At 48.7% G+C, this 24,123-nt stretch overlaps 2 protein-coding genes, 1 long non-coding RNA gene, 8 other non-coding genes and 1 pseudogene across 11 annotated transcripts; 3 read left to right on the forward strand and 9 right to left on the reverse strand.

Annotated features, from left to right (window-relative positions):
* Nucleotides 1–347: 347 nt before the first annotated feature.
* LOC125758279 (uncharacterized) lies at nt 348–5,193 on the reverse strand (annotated as a pseudogene).
* On the reverse strand, nt 1,420–1,501 carry Trnas-uga (transfer RNA serine (anticodon UGA)). Its single transcript has one exon. It is a non-coding gene; the product is annotated as a tRNA-Ser (tRNA).
* On the reverse strand, nt 1,575–1,656 carry Trnas-uga (transfer RNA serine (anticodon UGA)). Its single transcript has one exon. It is a non-coding gene; the product is annotated as a tRNA-Ser (tRNA).
* A 100-nt stretch (nt 5,194–5,293) lies between the features above and the next one.
* On the reverse strand, nt 5,294–5,375 carry Trnas-uga (transfer RNA serine (anticodon UGA)). Its single transcript has one exon. It is a non-coding gene; the product is annotated as a tRNA-Ser (tRNA).
* A 73-nt stretch (nt 5,376–5,448) lies between these two features.
* Nucleotides 5,449–5,530, reverse strand: Trnas-uga (transfer RNA serine (anticodon UGA)). Its single transcript has one exon. It is a non-coding gene; the product is annotated as a tRNA-Ser (tRNA).
* A 73-nt stretch (nt 5,531–5,603) lies between these two features.
* On the reverse strand, nt 5,604–5,685 carry Trnas-uga (transfer RNA serine (anticodon UGA)). Its single transcript has one exon. It is a non-coding gene; the product is annotated as a tRNA-Ser (tRNA).
* Nucleotides 5,686–5,758: 73 nt separating this feature from the next.
* Nucleotides 5,759–5,840, reverse strand: Trnas-uga (transfer RNA serine (anticodon UGA)). Its single transcript has one exon. It is a non-coding gene; the product is annotated as a tRNA-Ser (tRNA).
* A 74-nt stretch (nt 5,841–5,914) lies between these two features.
* Trnas-uga (transfer RNA serine (anticodon UGA)) lies at nt 5,915–5,996 on the reverse strand. The gene has a single exon. It is a non-coding gene; the product is annotated as a tRNA-Ser (tRNA).
* A 779-nt stretch (nt 5,997–6,775) lies between these two features.
* On the reverse strand, nt 6,776–6,857 carry Trnas-uga (transfer RNA serine (anticodon UGA)). The gene has a single exon. It is a non-coding gene; the product is annotated as a tRNA-Ser (tRNA).
* A 2,015-nt stretch (nt 6,858–8,872) lies between these two features.
* Nucleotides 8,873–9,068, forward strand: LOC125757988 (uncharacterized). Its single transcript, XR_007415626.1, has 2 exons — nt 8,873–8,989; nt 9,025–9,068. It is a non-coding gene; the product is annotated as an uncharacterized LOC125757988 (long non-coding RNA).
* Nucleotides 9,069–9,642: 574 nt separating this feature from the next.
* Nucleotides 9,643–12,783, forward strand: LOC119391452 (zinc finger SWIM domain-containing protein 3-like). Its single transcript, XM_049414378.1, has 4 exons — nt 9,643–9,702; nt 9,854–9,962; nt 10,458–10,689; nt 11,278–12,783. Exons 2-4 carry the CDS (start codon nt 9,930–9,932, stop codon nt 12,012–12,014), a joined length of 1,002 nt encoding a protein of 333 aa, XP_049270335.1. The 5' UTR covers nt 9,643–9,702; nt 9,854–9,929; the 3' UTR covers nt 12,015–12,783.
* An 85-nt stretch (nt 12,784–12,868) lies between these two features.
* Nucleotides 12,869–13,905, forward strand: LOC125758306 (uncharacterized). Its single transcript, XM_049415354.1, has 3 exons — nt 12,869–13,172; nt 13,256–13,311; nt 13,510–13,905. The coding sequence occupies exons 1-3, from the start codon at nt 12,869–12,871 to the stop codon at nt 13,660–13,662; spliced, it is 513 nt and encodes a 170-aa protein (XP_049271311.1). The 3' UTR covers nt 13,663–13,905.
* The last annotated feature ends 10,218 nt before the right edge of the window (nt 13,906–24,123 follow it).

Here is a 24,123-nt window from a genome sequence, read left to right on the forward strand (position 1 = left end):
CAAGCAGACATTTTCATGCATATAGACGTTTGCTGCTACATTATATGGATCTATAATAACAAATTTGATAATGTATCGAAGTATCTTAAGATACAATTCCCGAGTATCGTATCGGATACAATTATTGCGGCAGTATCTTGTATCTGTATCTCCAATACTTCTTGCCTGAGTATCTTGTATCGTATCGCGATACAATTTTAAAGTATCTTTGCCCAGCCCTGGTTTCAAGGTAGGCCGCCGACCAGTCGCTGTCTTTTTTGGAGGTTCTCCGGTGCCTGACGTGCCCACGTTTCCAGTGCTGTCAGGTGCTTCACGAGCCCGCTTTGAAGCGATGCCTCCTGCCGCGGTCATCTCGACGTCCGTTGCTCCCGGGCTGACCTCTCGCGCAGCTGCCGATGACTTGCTCGCGGCTTTCGCCTCGTCGTCTCCTGCTTTATTCTCTGCCTTCGTTCCTGGCGCAACACGGGGCTTATCGCCTTCACTGGTCCCTTCCTGTGCGGCTCCTGAACAAAGTTCAAGGGGCGTTACAGGCGTTTCCACATTGTCGTCTTCCCTGCTCGCCTCTTCGGCGTCCGCGGCGTCCATCAAGTGCTCAGACACTTCGTCCGTTCGGCTTGGCCCTGTAATGCTGGCGTATGACCGCACGCAGTGAGAGTCATCGTGGCCATAGCGACGACAAACCCCACAACGCGGCACGCGGCAGTCCCGTCGAATGTGCCCGATGCCACGGCATCGGAGGCAGAGCGGTGCTCTGCCAGGAATGACGACGAGCGCCATGTCTTCCGCAACACGCAGTTGGTGTGGCAGGTCGTCCACAGTAACGCCCACATGCAGTTTCATTGTAACCGAGCGGGTGGTTGAACCTTTGTCACTGCAACCCTGGACCTTCCACTTGTCTCTGCTTATTTCGGTTACTTTTCCGAAAGGCGACAAGGCAACTCGCACATCTTCGTCCGGCACGCCATGAAGCAGCCAGTATAGCTTTAGCCGCACACCACGGTCACGGGGGTCAATCACCATACAGCGGGTCCTTGACGTCGAATGACTCCGCCGCCAATATCTTCTTTTTGCCTTCATCATCCTTGAACGTGCTCCACTCGATACGATCTCAGACATGCTCCACTCGATACGGTCTGGCTTTTAAATTGCCATGCAAAAACGCCGTGTGCAAAACAGAATCACCTGAAGGCAAATGAGGCAGAACAACCTGGAAATCTTCGCCTGGCTTTTCGGTACACGTGATACCGCGGCCCACACGAGCCGCTGAAACCACCCCTACACGGGAACACATCATAGCACGTCCGTTCACTGTCGTGCCCGGAAGTGGAATCGTCGGCCACGACTGCGGCGACGACCGCATCTCCCGCTATGCTGTCAACTTAGTGTATTATGTCGAGAAGAGAAAGAGGAAAAGAAAAACGCAGTCGGCAGGATTCGAACCTACGCGGGAAGAACCCAATGGTTTTCAAGACCATCGCCTTAACCACTCGGCCACGACTGCGACGACGACCCCGTCTCCCGCTTTGCTGTCAACTTAGTATAATATGTCGAGAAGAGAAAGAGGAAAAGAAAAACGCAGTCGGCAGGAGTCGAACCTACGCGGGAAGAACTCAGTGGTTTTCAAGACCATCGCCTTAACCATTCGGCCACGACTGCTTTTTTTTCTTTATTGCCACCTTTGCACATTACAGAAATTTACAAGCACTTCGTAACCAGTCTAAAACACCAGCCTGGCCGCGACTGGTTGCAAAGCGCTTCATTGCAGTCAACTGATCTAATAACGACACCCATTCGGGTTGTTCGTCCCTAGAATTGTACACATCTCTCATGTATACAATGCTTTCTGTGAAATATTCATGTGCAGATCGGCCATCTTTATCTACATGGCGCACAGCCATTCTTGTTCGACACACGCTGTGAAGCACAAGCAACATAAATATGTCATAAGGCACACCATCTTGATTTTAATAATAACAATAATATCTGGGGTTTAACGTCCCAAAACCACGATATGATTATGAGAGACGCCGTAGTGGAGGGCTCCGGAAATTTCGACCACCTGGGGTTCTTTAACGTGCACCTAAATCTAAGTACACGGGCCTCAGACATTTTCGCCTCCATCGAAAATGCAGCCGCCGCGGCCGGGATTCGATCCCGCGACCTCCGGGTCAGCAGTCGAGCGCCATAACCACTAGACCACCGTGGCGGGGCCATCTTGATTTTCCGTAGCCAAAAATCTAATACCGTATGGCGTGATTGGCAAGTCCTTTTTTCAAGGTGCGCTGCAAAATGTCCCACAGAAACACAGCGTCCCAACAGTCAAGAAAAATGTGGTTGATAGTCTCGGGTTTTCTGCGGATAAGGCACTCTATCGACCACGGGACGAAGAAACCCTTCTCTTGATGATGAGATAAGGGCCATTGAAAGATCGAGCACACTCGATCTTTCAATGGCCCTCATCTTTGTTATTTCCTTAAATCGCTCCCAGGCTTCGATTGCACTTACTTGGGGCTCAGCTAACATTTTGTTAATGCTGTCTTGTACACCTTCTACAAACAATTCGTCTTTTAAAATTTTATCATTTAATTTCCATACGTCCCAGTTAAAGCTCGTCTTCTTTTGTTTATGCCCTATAGGGAACATCACTAAGCTATGGTCACTGAAGGAAACACTTTTTACTTCATAATTAGAACATATTCAGATTAAGTCTATTGACACATAGCCTCTGTCAAGCCTTGCATGGCTTTCGTGGTGAAAGTGTGTATAGTGCTCCCCTGCAGATAGTACGACACCTACATCTTCAAGATTACAATCTTGTACAATTGTGCTGAGTAGCATTGCACTTTGATGTTTTACAGTTGTTTTTTTTTACTCTGTCTTGAGGGTTACAAACACAATTAAAATCTCCAAGCATAATGACAGTCCTGTCGCATCTAACAAAAGATTTCAGACTCTCGAAAAAAACTCTACGTTCACCCTCTTTGTTGGGCGCGTACACACAGACAACACGCCAGTTTTTCTTATTATATGTAAAATCACATACTATAAATCTCCCAGTACTAGACACAATTACAGTTTCTTCTACTATACCAAGAGAATTTCTAAGTAGTAGTGCACAACCAGCAGACATTCCAACAGCATGAGACACACACACATTGTACCTCGCTCTAAATGGAGAGACCATGCGGTCGGTCTGATCTTGACTTTCTACTTTCGTTTCCTGAATGGCAACAACATTGAGATCATGCTCAAGCATCAATCGACTTAATTGATACTGCCGTCGTCTAGCAGCAAGGCCCCTAACGTTGAGAGTAGCAACTCTTAATTGTGTCTCGACGTTAATAGCCATTAGGTCATAACTGGCCATCCCGGGCGCATGATCCTCACCTCTGGTACTCTTTCATCACCATCAGGTCCACGGTTCCATGTAGCCTCACAGGCCCCCGCTCTTTTGGTCGTCAAAGTAAAGCGCCGCGTATCATTCCCGCAGCACTTAAGGCACACGTCATTAATGTGCTCCATTTGTTGAGGTACGATGCCGGGTCAATAACTTGTATCTATTGGTCCAAACCCCCGCCTTACGGGGGCTGTTGATTTGAAGGCGACCCCGTCCCCGTTGAAGGCATCTGCTGCTGTTGTAACTGCTGCTGCTGATGATGACATGTCTGTCTCTGCTGAAGAGTCTGCTGCTTCGGCAGTGGTTGGCCCCGCCACGGTGGTCTAGTGGTTATGGCACTCGACTGCTGACCCGAAGGTCGCGGGATCAAATCCCGGCCGCGGCGGCTGCATTTTCGGTGGAGGTGAAAATGTTTGAGGCCCGTGTACTTAGATTTAGGTGCACGTTGAAGAACCCCAGGTGGTCGAAATTTCCGGAGCCCTCCACTACGGCGTCTCTCATAATCATATGGTGGTTTTGGGACGTTAAACCCCAGATATTATTATTATTATCGGCAGTGGTTGCTGTTGCTGTGTCTGTACTTGATGAACTGTCTGCTGTTGCTGAGCCTGTTCTTGCTGCTGTTGGAGTTGGGTCGGCGGCTGGGTCTCGGCTATACGACGTTCACTTAGGACGTTAGGTGCCGGTCTTCGGCACACACTAATCGCCTTAGCCGGCGGTTCCTCGGAAGCTTTCATTACATTCACCTTCTTCCCTTCCGCCTCCTCCCTTGGCCTCTTGTTGGTGCTAGACGTGTCCATGTTTTCTGGCATTTCTTCCTTCGTTTCAGGCGTCGTTGCACCTTCAGTACTCCTCGTAGGTTGGGCTTCATTCGCAAGTCCTTTGTCTTTGCTACCAGTTGAAGCAGCACTCAGGGGACGTGAAGAAAGGGACGTTAACCTGGGTGTTGATTCCTCCCGACGTCCTCCAGTGAGCTCTTCTGCCTCGACCTCGTCCATGTGGTGCTCAGATAGTTCTTCGCTCCCCACGGGCCCGGCTACACTTGCGTATGTCCTCGAACACCCGCTCTCGTCATGCCCAAAACGCCGACACACTGCGCAACGCGGGGCCCGGCACTCCCTCCTAATATGGCCTGTGCCTCGGCAACGCAGGTATAGCGGTGCTCTTCCCGCTACGACAACGAGCGTGAGGTCTCCTGCAATCCGTAACTGATGTGGGAGGTCGTCTACCGTGAGGCCCGGTTTTAGTTTGAGGCTCACCGCACGCGTCGATGAACCTTTGTCCGTGCAGCCATACACGCGCCAGCGTTCTCGCACAATTTCATTAACCTTGCCATAAGGTGCCAACGCTGCTCGCACGTCGTCATCAGGAACGTTATACAGTAGCCAATGAATCTTTAGTCTCGTATCCTGGTGGGTTGGGTCTATAGCGATACAGCGCTGGTTCTTCACCGCCATGTCACCAGCAGCAAGCATTTTCTTCTTGACCTCAGCGTTCTTGAATGTGATGGCCCAAACATGATTCATTTGGTACGCCCCCAAGGCAGCCACCTCGGGGAGCAAAGCCAAACGAATAAGTGCGTCCCTGAAATCCTCGGCGCGGTACGGCCGCGCCCTGATATCGGCGTGCAAAAAAACAGTATGCAGGTACATCACCTGATGGCAGCCGGGGCAAAATAATCTGATATTCCTGTGACGATTCGTCCATGTTCCTGGTACCGCGGCCCTGCTGGGCCGCTGATGCCGCTCCGATATCGTCGGAGGTCATTCCGCCCACGTCCGTACACTACGGTGACCGGAAGTAGAATACTCGGCCACGACTGCGACGACGACCCCATCTCCCGCTTTGCTGTCAACTTAGTATAATATGTCGAGAAGAGAAAGAGGAAAAGAAAAACGCAGTCGGCAGGATTCGAACCTACGCGGGAAGAACCCAATGGTTTTCAAGACCATCGCCTTTACCACTCGGACACGACTGCGACGACGACCCCATCTCCCGCTTTGCTGTCAACTTAGTATAATATGTCGAGAAGAAAAAGAGGAAAAGAAAAACGCAGTCGGCAGGATTCGAAACTACGCGGGAAGAAACCAATGGTTTTCAAGACCATCGCCTTAACCACTCGGCCACGACTGCGACGACGACCCCATCTCCCGCTTTGCTGTCAACTTAGTATAATATGTCGAGAAGAGAAAGAGGAAAAGAAAAACGCAGTCGGGAGGATTCGAACCTACGCGGGAAGAACCCAATGGTTTTCAGGACCATCGCCTTAACCACTCGGCCACGACTGCGACGACGACCCCATCTCCCGCTTTGCTGTCAACTTAGTATAATATGTCGAGAAGAGAAAGAGGAAAAGAAAAACGCAGTCGGCAGGATTCGAACCTACGCGGGAGGAACCCAATGGTTTTCAAGACCATCGCCTTAACCACTCGGCCACGACTGCGACGACGACCCCCATCTCCCACTTTGCTGTCAACTTAGTATATTATGTCGAGAAGAGAAAGAGGAAAAGAAAAACGCAGTCGGCAGGATTCGAACCTACGCGGGAAGAACTCAATGGTTTTCAAGACCATCGCCTTAACCACTCGGCCACGACTGTGGCGACGACGACGACGTCTCCCGTTTTGCTGTCAATTTTGTCGATTATGTCGAGAAGAGAAAGAGGAAAAAGTCACAGTTTCGCCGCAAGGGCGAAGCAATGAATGCGATAGCAAGAAACTAATGCTATACGAAGTGAGGCTCGCCAGTGGATACTCTCAGTTTGAACAGCACTCCCGTTGCAAAGGCGGCCGAAGCAGCGAAGGAAACTAGCGTGCTTCAATTGTGGAGCTGTGACACTTGATAGTTCGCGCTCATCTTCTGTTTGTTTGTTTAGCGGCGTCCCTTGAGCTCGAGTGACTTTCGTACGCTCCGTAACATGAGCGCTGACCTCACGGTGAAAGCTTGAAACATCCCTCTTCCCCTCACCACGAGAAAACCGCTCGAGCAGACAGCGGAAGTGCAAGGTTCTCCCTGCGCAAATATAAGAAGCGAGCGAGCTCGCCGACGCGCTCCTCGCGCCATATCGCTGGTAATGAAGAAACGCTTATAAGCGCCTGCCGTCTCTGAGTCCTGCCATCGTTAAAGGGTGTGTATATAACGCTCGCCGTTAGCTGCCTGAAGGATCTGCGCTTTCCGGCGTAGTGGTTAGCGCCACGCGCTGCGGAATGATAGGTCGCTGGTTCGATTCCGCGCTTCGGAAGCATTTTTCTGAATTCTTTTTCTTTGGGACTTTGATATATATATACATACTTATACATATACGGTGCATGACGGCGGCGGCGGCGGCAAAATTCAGCTGAGACTGTCCATATAATTGCTACCACAATAAAAGAAAAACGCAGTCGGCAGGATTCGAACCTACGCGGGAAGAACCCAATGGTTTTCAAGACCAGCGCCTTAACCACTCGGCCACGACTGCTTTTTTTTCTTTATTGCCCGTCTTTGGCCCACATAAACAATATACATATTTACAGATATTTACACAACACAATCAAAAACATCGTTAAAAACGACCGCTCAAATGTTGTGGCCGCACATGCGTTAAAATGTTTCCATCGTCGATAATAATTCGACGCGTGGCAACCACTCTGGAGTAAATTCCTGTAACTTTTGTTCCTCAACAAAATCCCTTATGCATTCTTTGAAGTACTGGGTAGGCGATCATGCATCTACATCAACGTGACTGACTGCCATTCTGGATTTCCAGATGCTATATGAAGAGCCATGAGCATTATCAGGTCGAATGGGGCACCGTCGTCACTTTGTATTGGCAAATAGCGGATCCCATGTGCATCAAGGGGAAAATCTTTTTTGATTGTGCGCTGGAGCGCACATCCCAAAGAAAGACAGCATCCCAACAGTCCAGGAATACATGCTCAATTGTCTCCTCCTTTCTGCATATAATGCAATGCGTGCCCCAAGGCATATAAAACCCCTTTTCAGCCATCCATGATTTGACAGTCAGCGTACCGGTGTGTAATTTAAAAAAGAAATTCTTAACACCTGGCGGTATTAGCATCGTCTTTACGCGCTTTAGTACGGTGTGCCCATGGCCTACATTGTAAAGGGACCGATATAAAGGCACTGGTAGAAACACATCACATAGGTCCTTGTACAGTTTTTTACGCTTGACTTCACTCAAGTACTCAAGTGAAAACCGCGCTGACAGAAACCTACAGGAAAGCACAACTTCGCGAAGAAAACCTTAAACACCACCGGGCACACTGCCGGTTGAGACAACCATGTTAGGCAAGTGTTGCCCCAGGCGAAGTTGAACTCGGCCACGACTGCGGCGACGACCCCATCTCCCGCTTTGCTGTCAACTTTGTCGATTATGTAGAGAATAGAAAGAGGAAAAGAAAAACGCAGTCGGCACCTTTTTGTACGGTGTCAGTGCTACACGCACGTCTTCATCCAGCACTTTGAACTAAAGCCAGTCATCTAAAGCTAACATTTATCATGTAAAGCTGCCATTTGAAACAACGCATTCCCCATATCTCACATATGGATCACTTCTGAAGGGAATTGGCGTCAGGATTGGAGAAACATAATGATACTGATCTCCCGGAATGACCCAAATCTGTACGCCGATTGTGAAATATAGAGATTTTGTTCCGCGGTTATGCTTCAACACACATTGACCGGATGGGGTGCCTCACGAAAAAAATATGCTTGAGACCAGACCCGCGACTCTGTAGCTTACCCGAACAACGCGTTATTAATCGCAATATGCGAGTAAATAATGGGAGTATCATTTAGCAGTGTCACAAACATTTTATCCCTTGTGAAGCCGCGGGCCGCTATCAAAACGGCCGCGGACTACGTGTTTGAGAACCCTGACTTAGTGCCTTCAACACATCTCGCATATAAATCACCACTTCCAGGAAGTAACTATTTGCAGGATGTACCTTCAAATGCGCTTGTCTGACGTCCGTTATTGTCCCACAGACAATATGCATGCACGTGAGCATAGACATTGTCACACGGCCTTTCATATTTTACCGCACATGGCAAATAGCGAATCCCAAAGGGGCTCAAAGGGGAGTGTTTTTTCAACATTCGTTGACGCACATCTGAGAGGCATATCGCGTCATGATAGTCTAAAAACATGTGATCGGTGGTTTCCGGCTTTCTAAAAATAGGACAGTTAACCGACTATATGCTACAAAGAGACTTTTGCTCTGTAGTCATGGCTTGGTAGGGAGGTTGCCAGTGTACAGTTCCAAAAAGAAAGGTTTCATTGACGCTCTCACTGGCGTTCGTTTTACCCGCTTGAGCATATCACGTTCAGGGCCTAAGCAGGGTTTAAAGTCAGGGGGTTCCAGGGGTGGGGGGGGCCTCCATTTTTTACGTAGGGGCTCGCTGCCTTCTCGGTAGGTCGACTGTAGCACTGCGACACCCATTTGACAAGAGCTGGAGTTAATTTTTTTTTCGCTGTTTCTAAAGGTACGTCGGACGTACCCGAATTTCAAAAGCTAAAGGTACGTCCGACGTACGCGGAACCGAGAGTCTAGAAATACGTCGGACGTACCCGAATCCCAAAAGCTAAAGGTACGTCGGACGTAGCGGAATCCCAAAAGCTGAAGGTACGTCGGCTGTACCCGCAACCGGGAGTCTAAAGATACGTCGGCCGTCGCGCTTTATCGCTACCTTGCACTTATACTTCAGTTCGAGCTGTCCATCCGTCGATGTCCAGATCGCACAACTGACCTCATGGAGCCACGGAAGCGCGGATCTGGGAGTCTAAAGATACGTCGGACGTCACACGTTCTCGCCAGCTAGATATTCCACCAACTCACGCTTGGTTTATACATAGCTACTATAGCACTTTATTAAGAAAGAAAAAAAGTTTCTACAGTCTCGGGTTTGTTGGTTGCAACGTTGTACAAATCAATCCATTCCAATTCAGTTCTTGTAGCCCTCACTATCATGGTGCTACACCCGCTACACCCGTCTCGTCAGTCACCGTCACGCAGTGTTCCCGTTCCGCAGCACGTGTGGCGTCTGTCAGAAAAATGAAAGTTGGGCAAGTTTCCAACGTTCAGTGAACTGGAAGCTGCTGTGAAAGAATACAGCGATGAGAAGTTCGTGCAGTTTTATAAACGCGACTGTCGGACTGTCACAGCGGCAAAAAACCAAAGTGAAGCGTTTCCTGAACGAACGGCTTGGGGGGGGGGGGGGGGGGGGAATGTACCAGGTGCATTACTGCTGTATCTAGGGGGCAAGTCTTTCAAGAGCCGCAGCAAGGGGGAAAGGGATACCAGGTAAGGCCAGCGCTGGTCGTTGTTTTCTTTGTATTTATTTCTGTGCTGCCGACCCACCGTGGTCAACAACGTGGTTGCATTGTTACATCATGAAATTAGACGCGATTGTTTATTGAGAGACCTTGAACACGTGGCATCCGATCACTTTCAGCACCTTTCAAGCTGGCTGTCCGGCTTTCGTGAAGTGCAGGGCCTCTGACGATGGAAACTTCCTGGAGGTTATTGAAATGAATGACGACCACAACCATGAGATATCTAAGGTATGGAGTTAAGAATCCATGTGTGCGACAGTCTTAATGGACTGTCATTCATCCCTCACCTTGTGCCGTTAGATTAAGCAAACACTACTTTTGCTGTTACTTGTTCGACTCTGTCACTGAAGCTCAGTTCTGCTTTTTCACAGAAACAAATCTACATTTCGAGGTTCGGCATGGTAGCATGCACCACTAAAATAAAAATTTGACAAAATGCTTGACGTGCTTACATGATGGCCCCAATTTTCATTGAGCCGGTGTCAATCAATTTCCGTTCTACCACTCCATCTGTGCAACCCTGATGCTGATTCACAGTTACAAGGATGATAAAGCGAGATTGAACTGAACTTGATTGTTCTGAGAATCTAGATGCCATATATGCAGACTGTTGTCTGCACTTGCTTCCTTCGCTCTGTGAGCTTGTCATTATATAATGCAGTTAACCTCGAATTACATATGTAGTTACGTTTTACAATGAATGAAAACCTTATCTTATTGCAGTTACTCTACAGCCACCTGCCACGAACCAGAGCATTGAGGGAACCAGGGGCCAAGGAAGAAGCCACAGAGCTCTTGGCTTTCCATGCCAACAAGAAGTTGGTTAAGAAAAGGATAGAGGAAAAGACAGGGAAACTTGTCCTGCTCAAAGACTTGAGCAATACCGCCTCTTCCCTCAGACCACAGACAAGGAATGACCTCATGAAGATGGCAGCTCTTCTGCACAATGAGCATGGTAAGCACCTGTCATTTCAGCACAAGTTTTTAAAGGGACTGTCTAGTGTGCTTTATTGTTAGTCTGTTTTGTGTCGCAATAGAAAGCATACCATCTGAAGTGTAAGGCAGGCCACAATGCTAAAAAATGATCGGTTTATTGCCATGCTGTCATGTCTGGAATTCAGTCTACTTAACCACGAGACTTCTGAATCTCCCCATATCCCATCTGTTTGCGACACAACCAGCCATATGCATTGATGTATCACTGTACCACCCGATCATGGGTCCCATTGTAACATGGACTGCCTGCAGAAATCTAATATTGTGTGAACTTCTAGAGAGAGTTTTCCAGGGATAAATAATTTAAGCATGACCTCACCATGCACTGATGTCTTACTGTGTGAAATGTAAGGTAACAGTGCAAACAAACAACCAAGGGGTTGTTTGTTTGTGCTGTTACTTTACATTTCACAATAAACCAACTTGCTCAGAAAAAAAAAGTATTTTTCCTTTACTACGCGAGATGTGCACTGTCCTGTGGACGTAGCTCTCCTTGTTGTATATAAAACACACTGCTGGATTTAGGACATGAAATTTATTTCTACAGGTGCAGACTACCACATCCTTGCTGATGGAGAGAATTTCCAAGGGATCCTGCTGTCCAATGAGTCCATGCGATCAAACATGGATGCCTACCCAGAATTCCTAGGAATCGACGCCACCTACAAGCTCCTTGAAATTCGGACACCAGTGTATGTGATGCACGTTGAAGACTCCAATGGAGATACAGAGACTGTATGTGTGGCTATTCTTGTGAATGAGTCTGCACCCAGTATCAAATGGATGTTGGAGAAGTTTAAGGAATTGCACCCATCTTGGACAAAAATAAAGTGCGTCATGGCGGACAAAGACCTCTTGGAGCGCGACCTTCTCAAGGAAAGCTTCCCAGAGTCAAAGGTTCTCATCTGTGTGTTCCACACTTTAAAGACTTTTCGACGCGAAATTGCCTGCAACAAGATGAACATCACTGCAGAGGAAAGGGACGAAGCGCTGGCGCTGCTCCAAAAGATGGTCTTGTCTCGATCTAGTGAAAAATTTGAGGGGCTGCAAGAGGAATTTGACACAAACGTTTGCAAAGAGATCCGCTCCTACTATGACAAAAACTGGCGTCCCATCAAGGATGAGTGGTATACCGGACCCAAGTTTATGTCGGAAAACTTCAATAACACCACTAACAACAGAATTGAAAGCCTAAATGCAAAACTGAAAAGCGTTATAAAGAAACAGCTCCCTGGAAGAGTTTGTGTGCTCACTTTTCACGGTACTGAATGCTTTGAGCGATGAACGCGACCACAGGGCACTGACGAGCATATCCAAAAGACCCTGCAAACCACCTTCCAGCCCTGAAGAAGCCATGTACCAAGAATCATTGACTCCCTACGCCTTCAAGCTTGTAAGGGAGGAGATTACCCTGTCAGCCAAGCGGATGGCAAGTGACCATGAAGGAGATGTGTTCACATTCGAGGCATCGTCTGGTAACACGTCAACAACAAAAACGAACTGCAATTGTTCCTTTTGGAACGCTATGCGGCTGCCATGCCGGCATGTGTTTGCAGTTAGGCGGATTCTGAATATTAGCCTCTTTGACAACACACTTTTTCTAAAAAGGTGGTCCGAGGAATACTATTACTCGCATCAGAGAGCCTTCCTTTGTCAAGAGAGCTGTGCACCTGAACACTCCATTTCAGAGCAGGCTACAAGACCTAGGAGGCCGATGTCGCAGCATGAAAAATAACGGGAGGTATTTCCTACATGCAAGTACATTGCCCAACTTGCTGCAGAAGAGACAGTTGAGAGGTACCAGGGCCGTCTAAGAGTTTTGTTGGCACTTTCTGAGGCATGGGAGCAAGGACGAGAAATTGAAATTGTGGAGGTGTTGCGGTCAAGAGGCCACATCCCCTTCCTCACCGGAGCAAGTTAGACAACCCGCAGAAGAGGAGAATGCAGAGCCACACAAAACTGCGTCAGGTGAAGATCGCGAGATGTTTGAAACAGCAGATCAGCAGCAGTCAGATGATCAACAAGATCTGCCTCAAGCCTCATCAGGTCATGCTGGCACAGAGCCACTTGAAACTAAAATTATGTCTGAGAAAGTACAGGGTGCCCATAATGCAGCTGCATGCGGGACTCGCGATAAAATGGAAAAGGGACAGCTACTCCAGAATATCTTGCCCTCTGCAAACAGCACTGAGCCTTCAGACAACATCCTCGAACGCCTTGGAAAGCTCAAAGTGCCCAGCAAGGTGAAGCCGCGAGGTCGACCCAAAGGAGCGGAGAAGACCGTCATTGGGCTTCCACGACGGCGACAGGGGCCCCAGAAATCGGCAGCAAAACTGCAACCATTTCGTCACCTGCCTCCCAAGGAAAAGGAACTCCGGATCCTACGTTGCATAGTTTCTCAGGGCCTGCAAAGGGAGGTTCAGCAGAGAAAAATGCTTCTTGGTGAGTTATAAGATACGATGGTCTAACTTCATTTACCCTTAGATTTCCTATTTTGTTGCAAGCTCAATCACTCACTGTTAAAGATGTAGTACGGAGGTATCTGATATCACCTATATGGCTGCTACTCCAGCTACATTCTGTAAGAATATTGAGTGTTCATTTCACAAAAAAATTGAGCCCCAGAAATGTAGGGTTTTACAGTGATGTGGAGATGTACAGAAAGTTCTTGGTCCTCTGAGTTCCCTTTATCCATATTCATAGCATTGTGGTGTACCTAAGAACAATCGGATCGCAGGTTCAGAACACTTATTCAGTACTTTTTACAGGCGAGGACTAGGTGGAAACCATCCCATCGAGGATTCCCGAGACAATCCTCGACGAGGACGTTGATCTTAGATGCGTGCAGCAGTACTTTACTGAAGACGGCTGGGCAGCTGTTCTGGCAAGGGTAAAGGTGAAGAAGCAAACCATGAAGTGGAAATGCAACTAATGTCGGGAATTGTTAAAAGAGGACCCATCTGTGATTTGCGACTTATGTTTGTGTTGGTTTCACCAAGTCTGTGTTTCCTTGACCAGCCGAAATAGGAACAGTTCCTGGTTTTGTGCGAAGTGCATAGCAGCGGGCCCAAATGTGAGAGTTGCTCTGTGAGCGCAACATAATAAACTTTTCTTGTTCTTATAACGAGTTTGTCATAAAAATGCACACGACAAGCTGCATGGCTGTGCGCACTACGGGGCGAGTTTCCGAAACCAGGCAGTGTTTTGCAGATGCTGTGTTGACAGCGACCTCCCAACCAGCCTCTAAAAGCAACTGCCTTGAAAAACTGAGCTCCAGAAGGAAGGGGCATTGCTTCAAGTGCCGTGTGCCGTAACCAATCTCGTACAACTGCTCTCCGGCTTCGAAAAATAATGCGTTGATAACTGCATGAAATCGCGTGGGACGCTCTTGCTCATCAGATGCACTTTTTCGAGTGGTACTGGAATCACTGGAATTTAACGCGATGGCGTAAGCGAAAAATCCCATTGGATGCAAAAAATAAATAAAACCCAGCCACTCTGCGTGGCAATCAAGTATTCTCCCACAGAGCTTACCCATTACGAAGGGCTCAGCTATAGTTACCGCAAGCCACATCAAATAGTGCGCAGCAGATAAACTCGGGTGCAGCTACGCTGGTCGGGCACCTAGCAACTGCACCATAGAGGGCCGTTCGCTCTCTCCGCAACGGTCACCGCGAGCGACCAACATGTTGGAAATTTTTCGCTCTGTTCGCGGCGGCGGAGCGATTTTTCGGTCAGGACCCGTCGAAATAGCGCCGGGCCGGCCGAGCCGTTAAAATAGCGCCGACGTGTAAATAAATTTAGATTGGCCAAGTGTTTTCCGATTTTCCACAATCGTGTTATGCAGGCACGAAACGACGAAACCTGCAGCTTCATTTAACGTGGGCTGAAGTCCACGGCAGGCGACCGCGACGCCCTTCGTCACACAAAGTTTTCCGTGGGTCATTGGCTCAAAGTTTTCATTGCTCAAAGTTTTTCATTGTCGGCAGTGGTCGGCCGGCTCGCTCCGTGTCGGTCTTTTACGTCAACAGACTCATACAAAGGCTCGTTGCGATCGGTAGCCGCGACCCGCCCGTCGACGAGTGCGACAACATCGCGACGGCCGACGTACCTTTATACTCCCGGTTCCGACGTAGTACCTTCAGCTTTTGGGATTCAGCGACGTCCGACGTGGTTCCGCGTACGTCCGACGTACCTCTAGCTTTTGGGATTCGGGTACGTCCGACGTATTTCTAGACTCCCGGTTCCGTGTACGTCCGACGTACCTTTAGACACAGCGATTTTTTTTTTTTTTTTTGGGGGGGGGGGGGGTCAGTAGAGTCTTGTGCGGAGCTATTATACCTCTCCAATTTTCCAAATAATGATTTAATCGCAATCATTCGGTTGATGGGGCGTCAGTAAAAAAAAAGGAAAAAAAGGTATCGTCGTACCGCTGAATGCCATTCCCCAAGACACGGCACTACATGGGTCACCCGCTTCTTGACACGCCGCACTGTTTCAAGAAGCACCTGTGCATGAAGCTACCTGGTCGTGAATTAGTGCACCTTGGTCTCTTTAGGTTATAAGTCAATTTTCACTCGTTTAGTTGTGGATTACGAGTCTGGTATAATGCCAAATACGCACGTATTTTGCTTACTTTTTGGGGGCAAGTAGGTGTGAACATAATATATAGCATTGTCATGCCTGGGGTTCATAGTGCAGTCAGTCAACTAATGTTCTGCGTTGCAGCTAGACTTACTTGCTTTCAGCTCACATATCCTTAATCCTTTACATCCCGAGTTGAAAAGTCATTTCCGAATGGTTCATCTTCTTAGTGCTCGATTGGATCGGCCCGAAGTACAATCTGAATAATATATCTATTTGTCATCTCGGCAGGAGAGACATCCGCGCGAGGCAGCGCGGATCAGTCTGTCGGAACCAAAAACGAAAAAAACGATATTGTTGACCGGAACGAAAACATAACCGAAACGTTATCTATTATTTCGTTCCGGAGTGAAACCGGAATTGTTTCAATCGTTTTTCGGTTCACGAGAAAACTTCGCAATACGGAACAACTGAGCTCATGCAATGTGAGCATATCTCAGGGTACAGTATTAGCGCGTACCTCAGGCAGGAATTCCAAAGCAAAGGTATGTTGAAATTGTGCGAAAAACGAGAACTGTAGCAACCAGAGATGTTTACATTAGGGACTTTTAGCTTGTACGTATACTTTTTAACGTTACCGTGTTACCGGAATACCGGATTGCGCCTACCGTGTTACCGGAACGCATCTTTTAGAAACGTTTTAGCTCGCCATACGTAAACTTTAACGTACGTACGTAAACGTATACCTTCACGTTTGCGCAAACCACCAAATGGTGATGATAACTGCATTTAAATTACATTTAATTTAGATAATACGGAATTACGCTGCGGCAAAATCATGAGAGGTTTATAGCGTGTGCAGTATCCCCGTATACGCAAAGGGGTGTAGCAGTTAAAGTCCCTGAAACTTCGTAAAGTAGCGACACTTTCCTCCTCCGCTCGCGTTCCTCCTCGTTCTCCTCTCCTTCGCACTCTCTTTTCGAGCATGGCGCCACCTACCTTGCTTCTGCGTAGCAGACGACGCTTCGCAAAGCGAGCGCGCGCTTGCCAGGCGGCGCGCTTTAGGCATTCGCACTAGCCGTCTAGCTCTTGGTACGCTTTTTTGTTTAATTACATGTTCTTTAGGAGATGTTAGGACACGTTTGTAAAGGACACCTGTGATGTTGAACGTTAATGTCCCGCTCTACATGAAGCCTTCCGAAACCTATACACGTCGTCCTCGCGAGGCGAATTCGCCGCGCATGCCAATGACGCACTGAGGCTGCCAGTACGCACTAGAGGTAGCCGTTCTTTATTCCGGACTTGCTCAGAAATAGAGGCTCGAACATGTCCTCGGAGAAATGGTCCTAGAAAGATTCATTTCAGTTATACTACCCAGTATGCATTGCTGCTCATAATAGTATTTATCTTAACAGCACTTAAGAATGAACGAACAGCGAATGCAAGATAGCGCCCCGGCAAGATTTGCCATGTAAAAAAGATATGTGCAGAGAGCAATGACTGTCAGTGCAAGCAGCAGCTCGGAGCTTCATTGAAAGAAGAATGCGCCAGAAGGCGTACCTCATTTCCAGTCGATGCATTTAGACAGCGTTGCTTGTTTCGTTAAGAGATTAGACTCACCAACCATAGTGCACAAGTGCGCCTCGTAGACGTACTTGACATACGAACTGTACTCGCTGCTCAATGAACGAGCAAGCGATCGAATAAACTAGCCTGCCACCGTAAACGTTTCCTTCGCGAGAGCTCCACTCGCTGATAATAATATCATCTGGGGTTTTAAGTCCCAATACCACGATATTATTATGAGAGACGCCGTAGTGCAGGGCTCTGGAAATTTTGACCATCTGACGTTCTTTAACGAGCATTGACATCGCATGGCACACTGGCCTCAAGCTATTCGCCTCCATCGAAATGTGACCGCCGCGGTCGGTCGCGACCTTCGGGTCAGCAGCCCAGCACTATAACCTCTGCGCCACCGCGGCTGAAAGCTACTCGCGGATATAAACCTCCACACGAAATGGCATGTAAACCTTCGCGCTAAATAACACGTATACGTGAGGTTCCTAAACGATGAACGCACCCTGCGACTCGGATGGGCACGCACGCTTTGCCTGCCTACCTTCTATCGCAAGTCCACCGGCGGATCTGTCGACGTAAAAGAGCCAGAGAAAGGTATTTGCTCCGGGAAAAAAAAAAACCGAGCACGCAACAAAACAAACCGAGAGTGCCACTCCTAATTTAAGCTTTCGCACTGCAGCTTTGTTTCTTCAAAAGAACTGCGCCGAATCTCTGAAGTTTCGTAATCCCATTTTCAATCGTCAGTCGACGTGCCTCCGTAATCGACGTGCCATGCTAGGCGCACAAACTAATCCCGCGAACTCAAACCAGTAGGCGCATCACGTCAAGCAGAAAACGTAACCACATATTCTTGAAAAAAAAAAAACACTTAGTACAGATCCGCAGAAGCAGTAATAAAACGTGTGAGGAATAGCGGCGTACTGCACGAATAACTGAGACCTGTCTACGGCGTTATAGCACGCAGCTATTTGCGCGAACCTCGACGAGTACTTATAGTGAGAGGATAGCAACTTACATCGCACAGTCGCGTCGAAAACGTCGGCCGAAAGTTACTTCCTTCGCAACTCGTTGCGCTTCCCGGACGGTATCATGAACAGCTTTTTGCCTTCACTTGATTTGTTTCTGCATCCGAAAGCGCAGCAGAAGCCCATGGCAACCAACCGTGGCGTCGGTCTTGTGTGCAAGGTATATCAGAGCACAACGCACGCGGAATGGAAAGTGCGTATCACGGTGTAAGAAAAATAATTTAGGTGTGGACACTCTCCGCCCGCCGCGAAGGAGAGCGCGTCCAGATAATGTTCGCCTTTAATAATTGCGCCGGCCGCAGTTTCGTGGGGGGCGCTGCGACATGGGGGCTTAAGAAACCTATTGCGACGAGGCGAACGCGCGTTTTTCTTCATTTTTTTTCACCTCATTGCATTTTTTTTAACCGTGCACGCTAGCAACTAGAGCAAGGAACGCAAACCGCGTTTCTCGCGACCGTGCTCGCGACCGAAAAATGCGACGTGCGGCGAACGCCGGAATTGGCTGCACGGCGTTAGAAAAAAAAAGGGGATGCCGAAAAGAAAGTACATAATTGTTCTTATTGTTTAGACCGCTGCTGCTGTAATTTACGCACAGCGGAGGAGGATAGAGCAACTGAACGGCGAGTTTTCATACGGTCACGGTGTAAACGGCGCACCCGACGCACATAGCGTCCCTAACAGCGTTGCGTACGTAAAAGCGCGGCATCTTGCTTAGAGCGCCTGAGCAGTCTTTCTGCTCGCTGACTTTTCACGTGCGCAACGCCGTTACGGACGCTACGCACGCAGCTCGTCTTCTATAGTACATGCGCCGGCCGCCGTTGCGTGGGAGGCGCTGCGACATGGGGGCCGAGAGGAGGAAAGAGGCGAACATTATGTGGACGCGCCGTGGGCGGAGTGTCCACACCTAAATTATTTTTCTTACACCGTGGTGCGTATCCATAAAACACGTGCGCTGAAAAACAGCGAGCCCGCGCTGCCCGCGCTTCGCGAGCAAAGATGGCAGTTGCGGGCGACTGTAAACAAGCGAACGCTCCCAGCGGTCCCACGTGACGGCAGTTGGCCAATGCCGACGCGGCGTCAAGCTCGGAGAGGACAGAGGAGGGACAAAAGAGAGGAGGCGCGCTTTCATGCACGTATGTCGCTACTTTACGAAGTTTCAGGGACTTTAGTAGCAGTACTGGGTTACCAGACGATGGTATCGACATCTTGTGAAGCATTCGTCCAGTCGTCAGGTTTCTTGTCTCTTAACGCTTATTGCATTTTCTCCGCTTCGTCAATCGGTAGGACTTGTTCTGAATGTACTTGTTTTGGGGAGGTATAGTCGTCGAAGCTCGACGATGCCCATATAGATGAGCAGACAAATGAAATACACCATATCTGCGTCCGTGACCATTTCCCAAGATCCATCATGTTTGACATAAGACTGTTGCTACAGGATTTGCAACCACGCACACTCATCTTTGTTAACACAAATCCTGTTTATTACTTTCGCTGTGAAAAAGATGCCCAAAATGCCGATTTTCCTTGTGACACATATCGCTTCCCTGCGCAACACTACCTGGAGGACACGGCCGGGTGCCCTTCTAGAGCTGAACATTACTCTCCACTGGCTGAAGATGAAGTCACCAAATGTTCACCATATACTGTTGATACACTACAAATAGAAGATATAATAGTGCCAACATCCTCACGACATTTCAATCGGAGTAAAACATCAATGTGCCAGAAAGCGTGACGCACTGATCAACACCTGACTACGATCCGGGCTCGTTCTATGGCTTTTTTTTTATCATCCGAACTATATCACATCATCCTCACAGTCACTTCTGCTAGGAACAGCAGAAAAATTGCTGGCAGACGCAATAGAATTGTCCAAGGAACAACATTTCCGAGAGGGTCTCGCTTCTGTGTCGTGTGCCATTTTCGCGAAAGAACCAAGCGAACTGCTATCTTTGAGTCGCTGTTAAAAATCACCGCCGCTCGGGAAAAAAAAACAACCAACTACGCAGGAAACGAAATATTAGCGCTTACAGAATGTGCTAGATGGTGCAATTAGTTGCTAGGAGCGCCCGTATTTTTAAATTCTCGCTCGGCGCGTTCATGTCACCGGTGACCCACGTTCTATAGGCGCGGCCACGAAAGAGTTAAACAGAGGAGGCGCTGGTTAAACCAACCACTCGTTGCACATATCACATGTTTTCATGCCTGCTGTGATTCTACGATTCTGCCTCGCAATATTACACGTGTTAATAACACTCCTCGCACTACACAACATTCATATGGTGTTTTTTTTTTCCTGAACTGATTTGGAGCACGTGCGCGGCTCTGTGGTAGAACGCCTGCTCGCCAAGCAGAAGTCCTAGGTTTGATTCCCACTCGAACCGAAAATTTTTATTATTTCTTTATTTGCATCTATCTAAAATTTTCGCTCATAGACAACAGTGACTTTTCGCCAACGACAACCAACGATGCCGACGCCAGGATTTCTTCGAAACGAGGTCTTTAACGCTGTCACGTTAAAAACAATGACGGTGCGCAACTTTCTAGCGCTGTCGTCACAGTAGTGCCAAACCAACTAGCCAAAAAGTCTGTACTCCTCGATTTCTCATTGTTTATACCTCAAGATCAGTCATTTCATAATTAATCGTTTATTGTGGGTATATACGTGTTACATACCTTATGTTAACAACACTAACGAACGTCCCAGAATGGAGAGTAAACTGCGAACATTTACGATGTTGCTGTTTATGAGGTTTAAAGTCCCAAGGCGACACAGGCTATGAGAGGCGCCGTGGCAGAGGGCTCCGGATAATTTTGACCAGCTGGGGTTCCTGAACACGCACTAAAATCGCGTAGTACACGAGTCTCCATCGAAATGCGACCGCCGCGGCAGGGATCAGATACTGCATCTTTCGGGTCAGCATGTCGAGTGCCGTAACCACAAAGCCACCAAGGGGGCTGCACACATTTAAGTCCTGCTTGTTTTTGGTAGCGCAGATCGGTTGCAGGATTGCTGTCTCTCGTCGTCGTTGCTGTGATGGTTGCCGTGCATACGAAGTACGACTGGAATTGTTGCAACAAGTGCACCTTTTTGCCATGGTGTCACTGCAGAAGCAAACTTTTCTTGCTAATATCTTGATAGGTTCGCACGTAAGGAAAGACTATAAACTTGAAAAAATACGCTATCTCTCTTTATTGCCTAAGCGATATCCAAGGAGGTTAAAATTTTAAGCCTCCTTGGCGATATCTACAGGGTGAAGGCACTGGCGAAAACCCATTGCTATTTAGCAAAATCAGTCGACCGATGATGCACAAAAGTATAAATAACGAAGCGAAAACGTTAGCCAAATGGTCATAACCAATCACCTATAGAATATAATATAGGGCTCCAATCCACGACGCGAAGGTGGTTGGCCAGCGAAGCTGTGTTGTCACGTGATATTAGCTAATCTAACGTAGCCTTGAACGATTGAGCAATGCAGTACATGAAATGACTGACGAAAATTGCATGCATTGTACCGTTGCATTCCCGCCGCTCTTCGGTAGGGCTAACTATGCATGGCCTTCGCATAGCGCTGTCGCAACCCAAATTGAATCAATCGTTAGCCGGGTTTTTCTCCGCGCGGCAAACGCATGCGACCCACGCGGAGCGCGCATGCGTTTCCCAGGAGTATTGCCTTTGCTGTTCCCGCCGTTGCTCGCCGTACACGCTGCTCTTTGGCAGTCCTAACCGTGCATGGCCTAGCCATGGAATAGCGCGCAAGTGGGCGCGCAGCGAGATAGTGCCACATCATCGCTCATTTCCATGGTGAAGGACGTGTCCGCTCATGTATCGCCGGTGTTGGCCGTCATATCGTCGCATCTTGCTGCGCTTTCTGTCGACGGACGCGAAAATTTTCCGGGTTCCTTGCCATGGACGGCTTCACGAAACAAAGAATACCTAGTTCGAAGCAGCCAACTCTCGCTCACGTTATCAACGATCCTGCTCTACGTTTTTCAAAAAACCGCGCAGGAGCGGACAATGGACAAAGAATGGAACAAAGGCAGCGCTTGTCTTTGTTCCAGTCTTTGTCCGCTGTCTGCTGTTTTAGATGCGAAGCAGCTCTTTGACTAGCCTGTGTAACGCTGTCCCTCCGTGCGTCCGTACGAACGCGCCGCAACGCGCTCCCCTCGACGCAGGTGTTGGAGCGGTGCCAAGTAGGTCACGCCAACGTTACTAACGTTGGGTCACGCCGCAGCTAGGCGTTGACGTCACGCTCCCCTCGCAGTGCGCGCTGACGTCACTCTCTCCCTCGCCTGCCGCGCGCTCGCCGCAGCGCCCGCAGCTGCCGCCTCGTCTGTTCGCCCGCAACACCTGCCGCTACCGGAACGCTAGCGGAACGTTCGGCGGCGGGAGGAGTCGCCGTTTACGCTCGGAGCCGGCATGCGCTACGCGCGTTTAACGTCGACCTGGAAGAACGATCCGGAACCTCTCGAAGACGCTCCTGCTCTGAGTGCGTGGCCGTGCGCGTCGGCGACGTCGTGATCCTCGCGCTGTACCTCGCTCCCAACCTGCCGAAGGACCATGTTCAGCGCTGTCTGGGGGAGATGTTGACTGATTGCGGCGAGGCGTGTCGACGCGGGCCTCTTATAGTCGCGGGAGACTTCAAAGTTGACATCAACGGAGGAGGAGGAGAATGGCTCGTCGATTACATGCGTGATGTGCACTCGCTAAAGTGCGTGTCGGCGGAACGGAAACTACCCACCACGACAAGGGGAACGTGCATCGATCTGGTCTTTGCCAACTTCGACGTCGAATGTCTGCAGGAGCCTCTCAGCGTGCACTTCACCGATCACAAGGCCGTGGTAGTCAAGGCGAAACGCGCGCCAGCTCCGGTCCAGGTCCCGTATCCACTCTGAAGAAACGACAAGACCTACGCCAGCCATCGCTTCAAACGAATCTTCCAGCGCTCACCGCAGCAGCCGCGTTAGCGCCGTTCAACCCGTGACGCCACCCGTGCGCAACGCTGCTGCTTCGCATCCCATCAGGGTTCCCTTTGGGAAGATGGTGTTAATTTTTTATTTTGAAGATGTATTACAACCATAGCCCAATCTAAAACCTTGCTGCTTGATCTACGGGCGCTCACAACGCTCGGATATCATTGAGATGCGAAGCGGCATGTGCGACCGGGTTCGTTACGCTCAATTCCGCCGACCACGTTGAATTAATATAAATTTAGGGGTTGTATCTATGAAAACAACTATCTGATTACAGTGTTCACTATAATAGATGAGTATTAATGAACGTTGACTGCCTAAGGCTATTAACAGCGGAGCTGTTAAAGCCGGGCGAGCGTTAAGGTGTGATCCGTCGACTGGAAAAACCAGTTGGCGGGTATGCGCCAGAGGAATTGGGCAAGCCCCACTACAGCCTGGGTACAAGCATTTATGGGAACCATATGTATGCGTTGCTGGTTGGTGTGAAAGGAAAACGAGGGTTAGGAGGAGTGATGTGAGGAGGAGAGAAAGGAGAAGTGAAAGAGGGTGAAGCATAGCACAGCCATGTATAGTATATAGTACAGCAGGGGGTGGGAAAGGGAAGTGAGGGTGAAGAGGAGTGATGTGAGGGGAAGGAGGAGAGAAAGGATGGGGAGAGGGAGAAGCATAGCATAGCCTTGTATAGTGTATACTATAGCAAGGGGGTGGGAAAAGGAAGTGATAGAGAGGAGAATGGAAAGGAGGGAGAGAGGGTAAAACAGCACATCCTCGTATAGTACAGTATAGCAAAGGGAAAGGAAAGTAAGGGTGAGCAGGAGTGATATGAGGGTTAGAAGAAGAGAAAAAAGAAGGGGAAAGCTCCGCTGTCTCCTCAGTCTTCGCACCACTTCGCGTAGCTGCCCCAATTTTTAAATGCGAAGCATTTCTTAGCGAACCTCTGGCACTTTGAGCGTTTCTATCTATCTATCTATCTATCTATCTATCTATCTATCTATCTATCTATCTATCTATCTATCTATCTATCTATCTATCTATCTATCTATCTATCTATCTATCTATCTATCTATCTATCTATCTATCTATCTATCTATCTATCTAGCCGCCTACGTGAGGATGCTCTCCTGGTCGTCTCCATAACTTGGTGTAGACCAAAATTTGCACGGGAGGGTAAGAGGATTTGACGAATACGATTGCCGGGTCATGACATGAATAACGTTAAAATCCTGTCG

The sequence above is a fragment of the Rhipicephalus sanguineus genome, chromosome 1 (genome assembly GCF_013339695.2).
Source record: "Rhipicephalus sanguineus isolate Rsan-2018 chromosome 1, BIME_Rsan_1.4, whole genome shotgun sequence".
Lineage (NCBI taxonomy): Eukaryota > Metazoa > Arthropoda > Arachnida > Ixodida > Ixodidae > Rhipicephalus > Rhipicephalus sanguineus.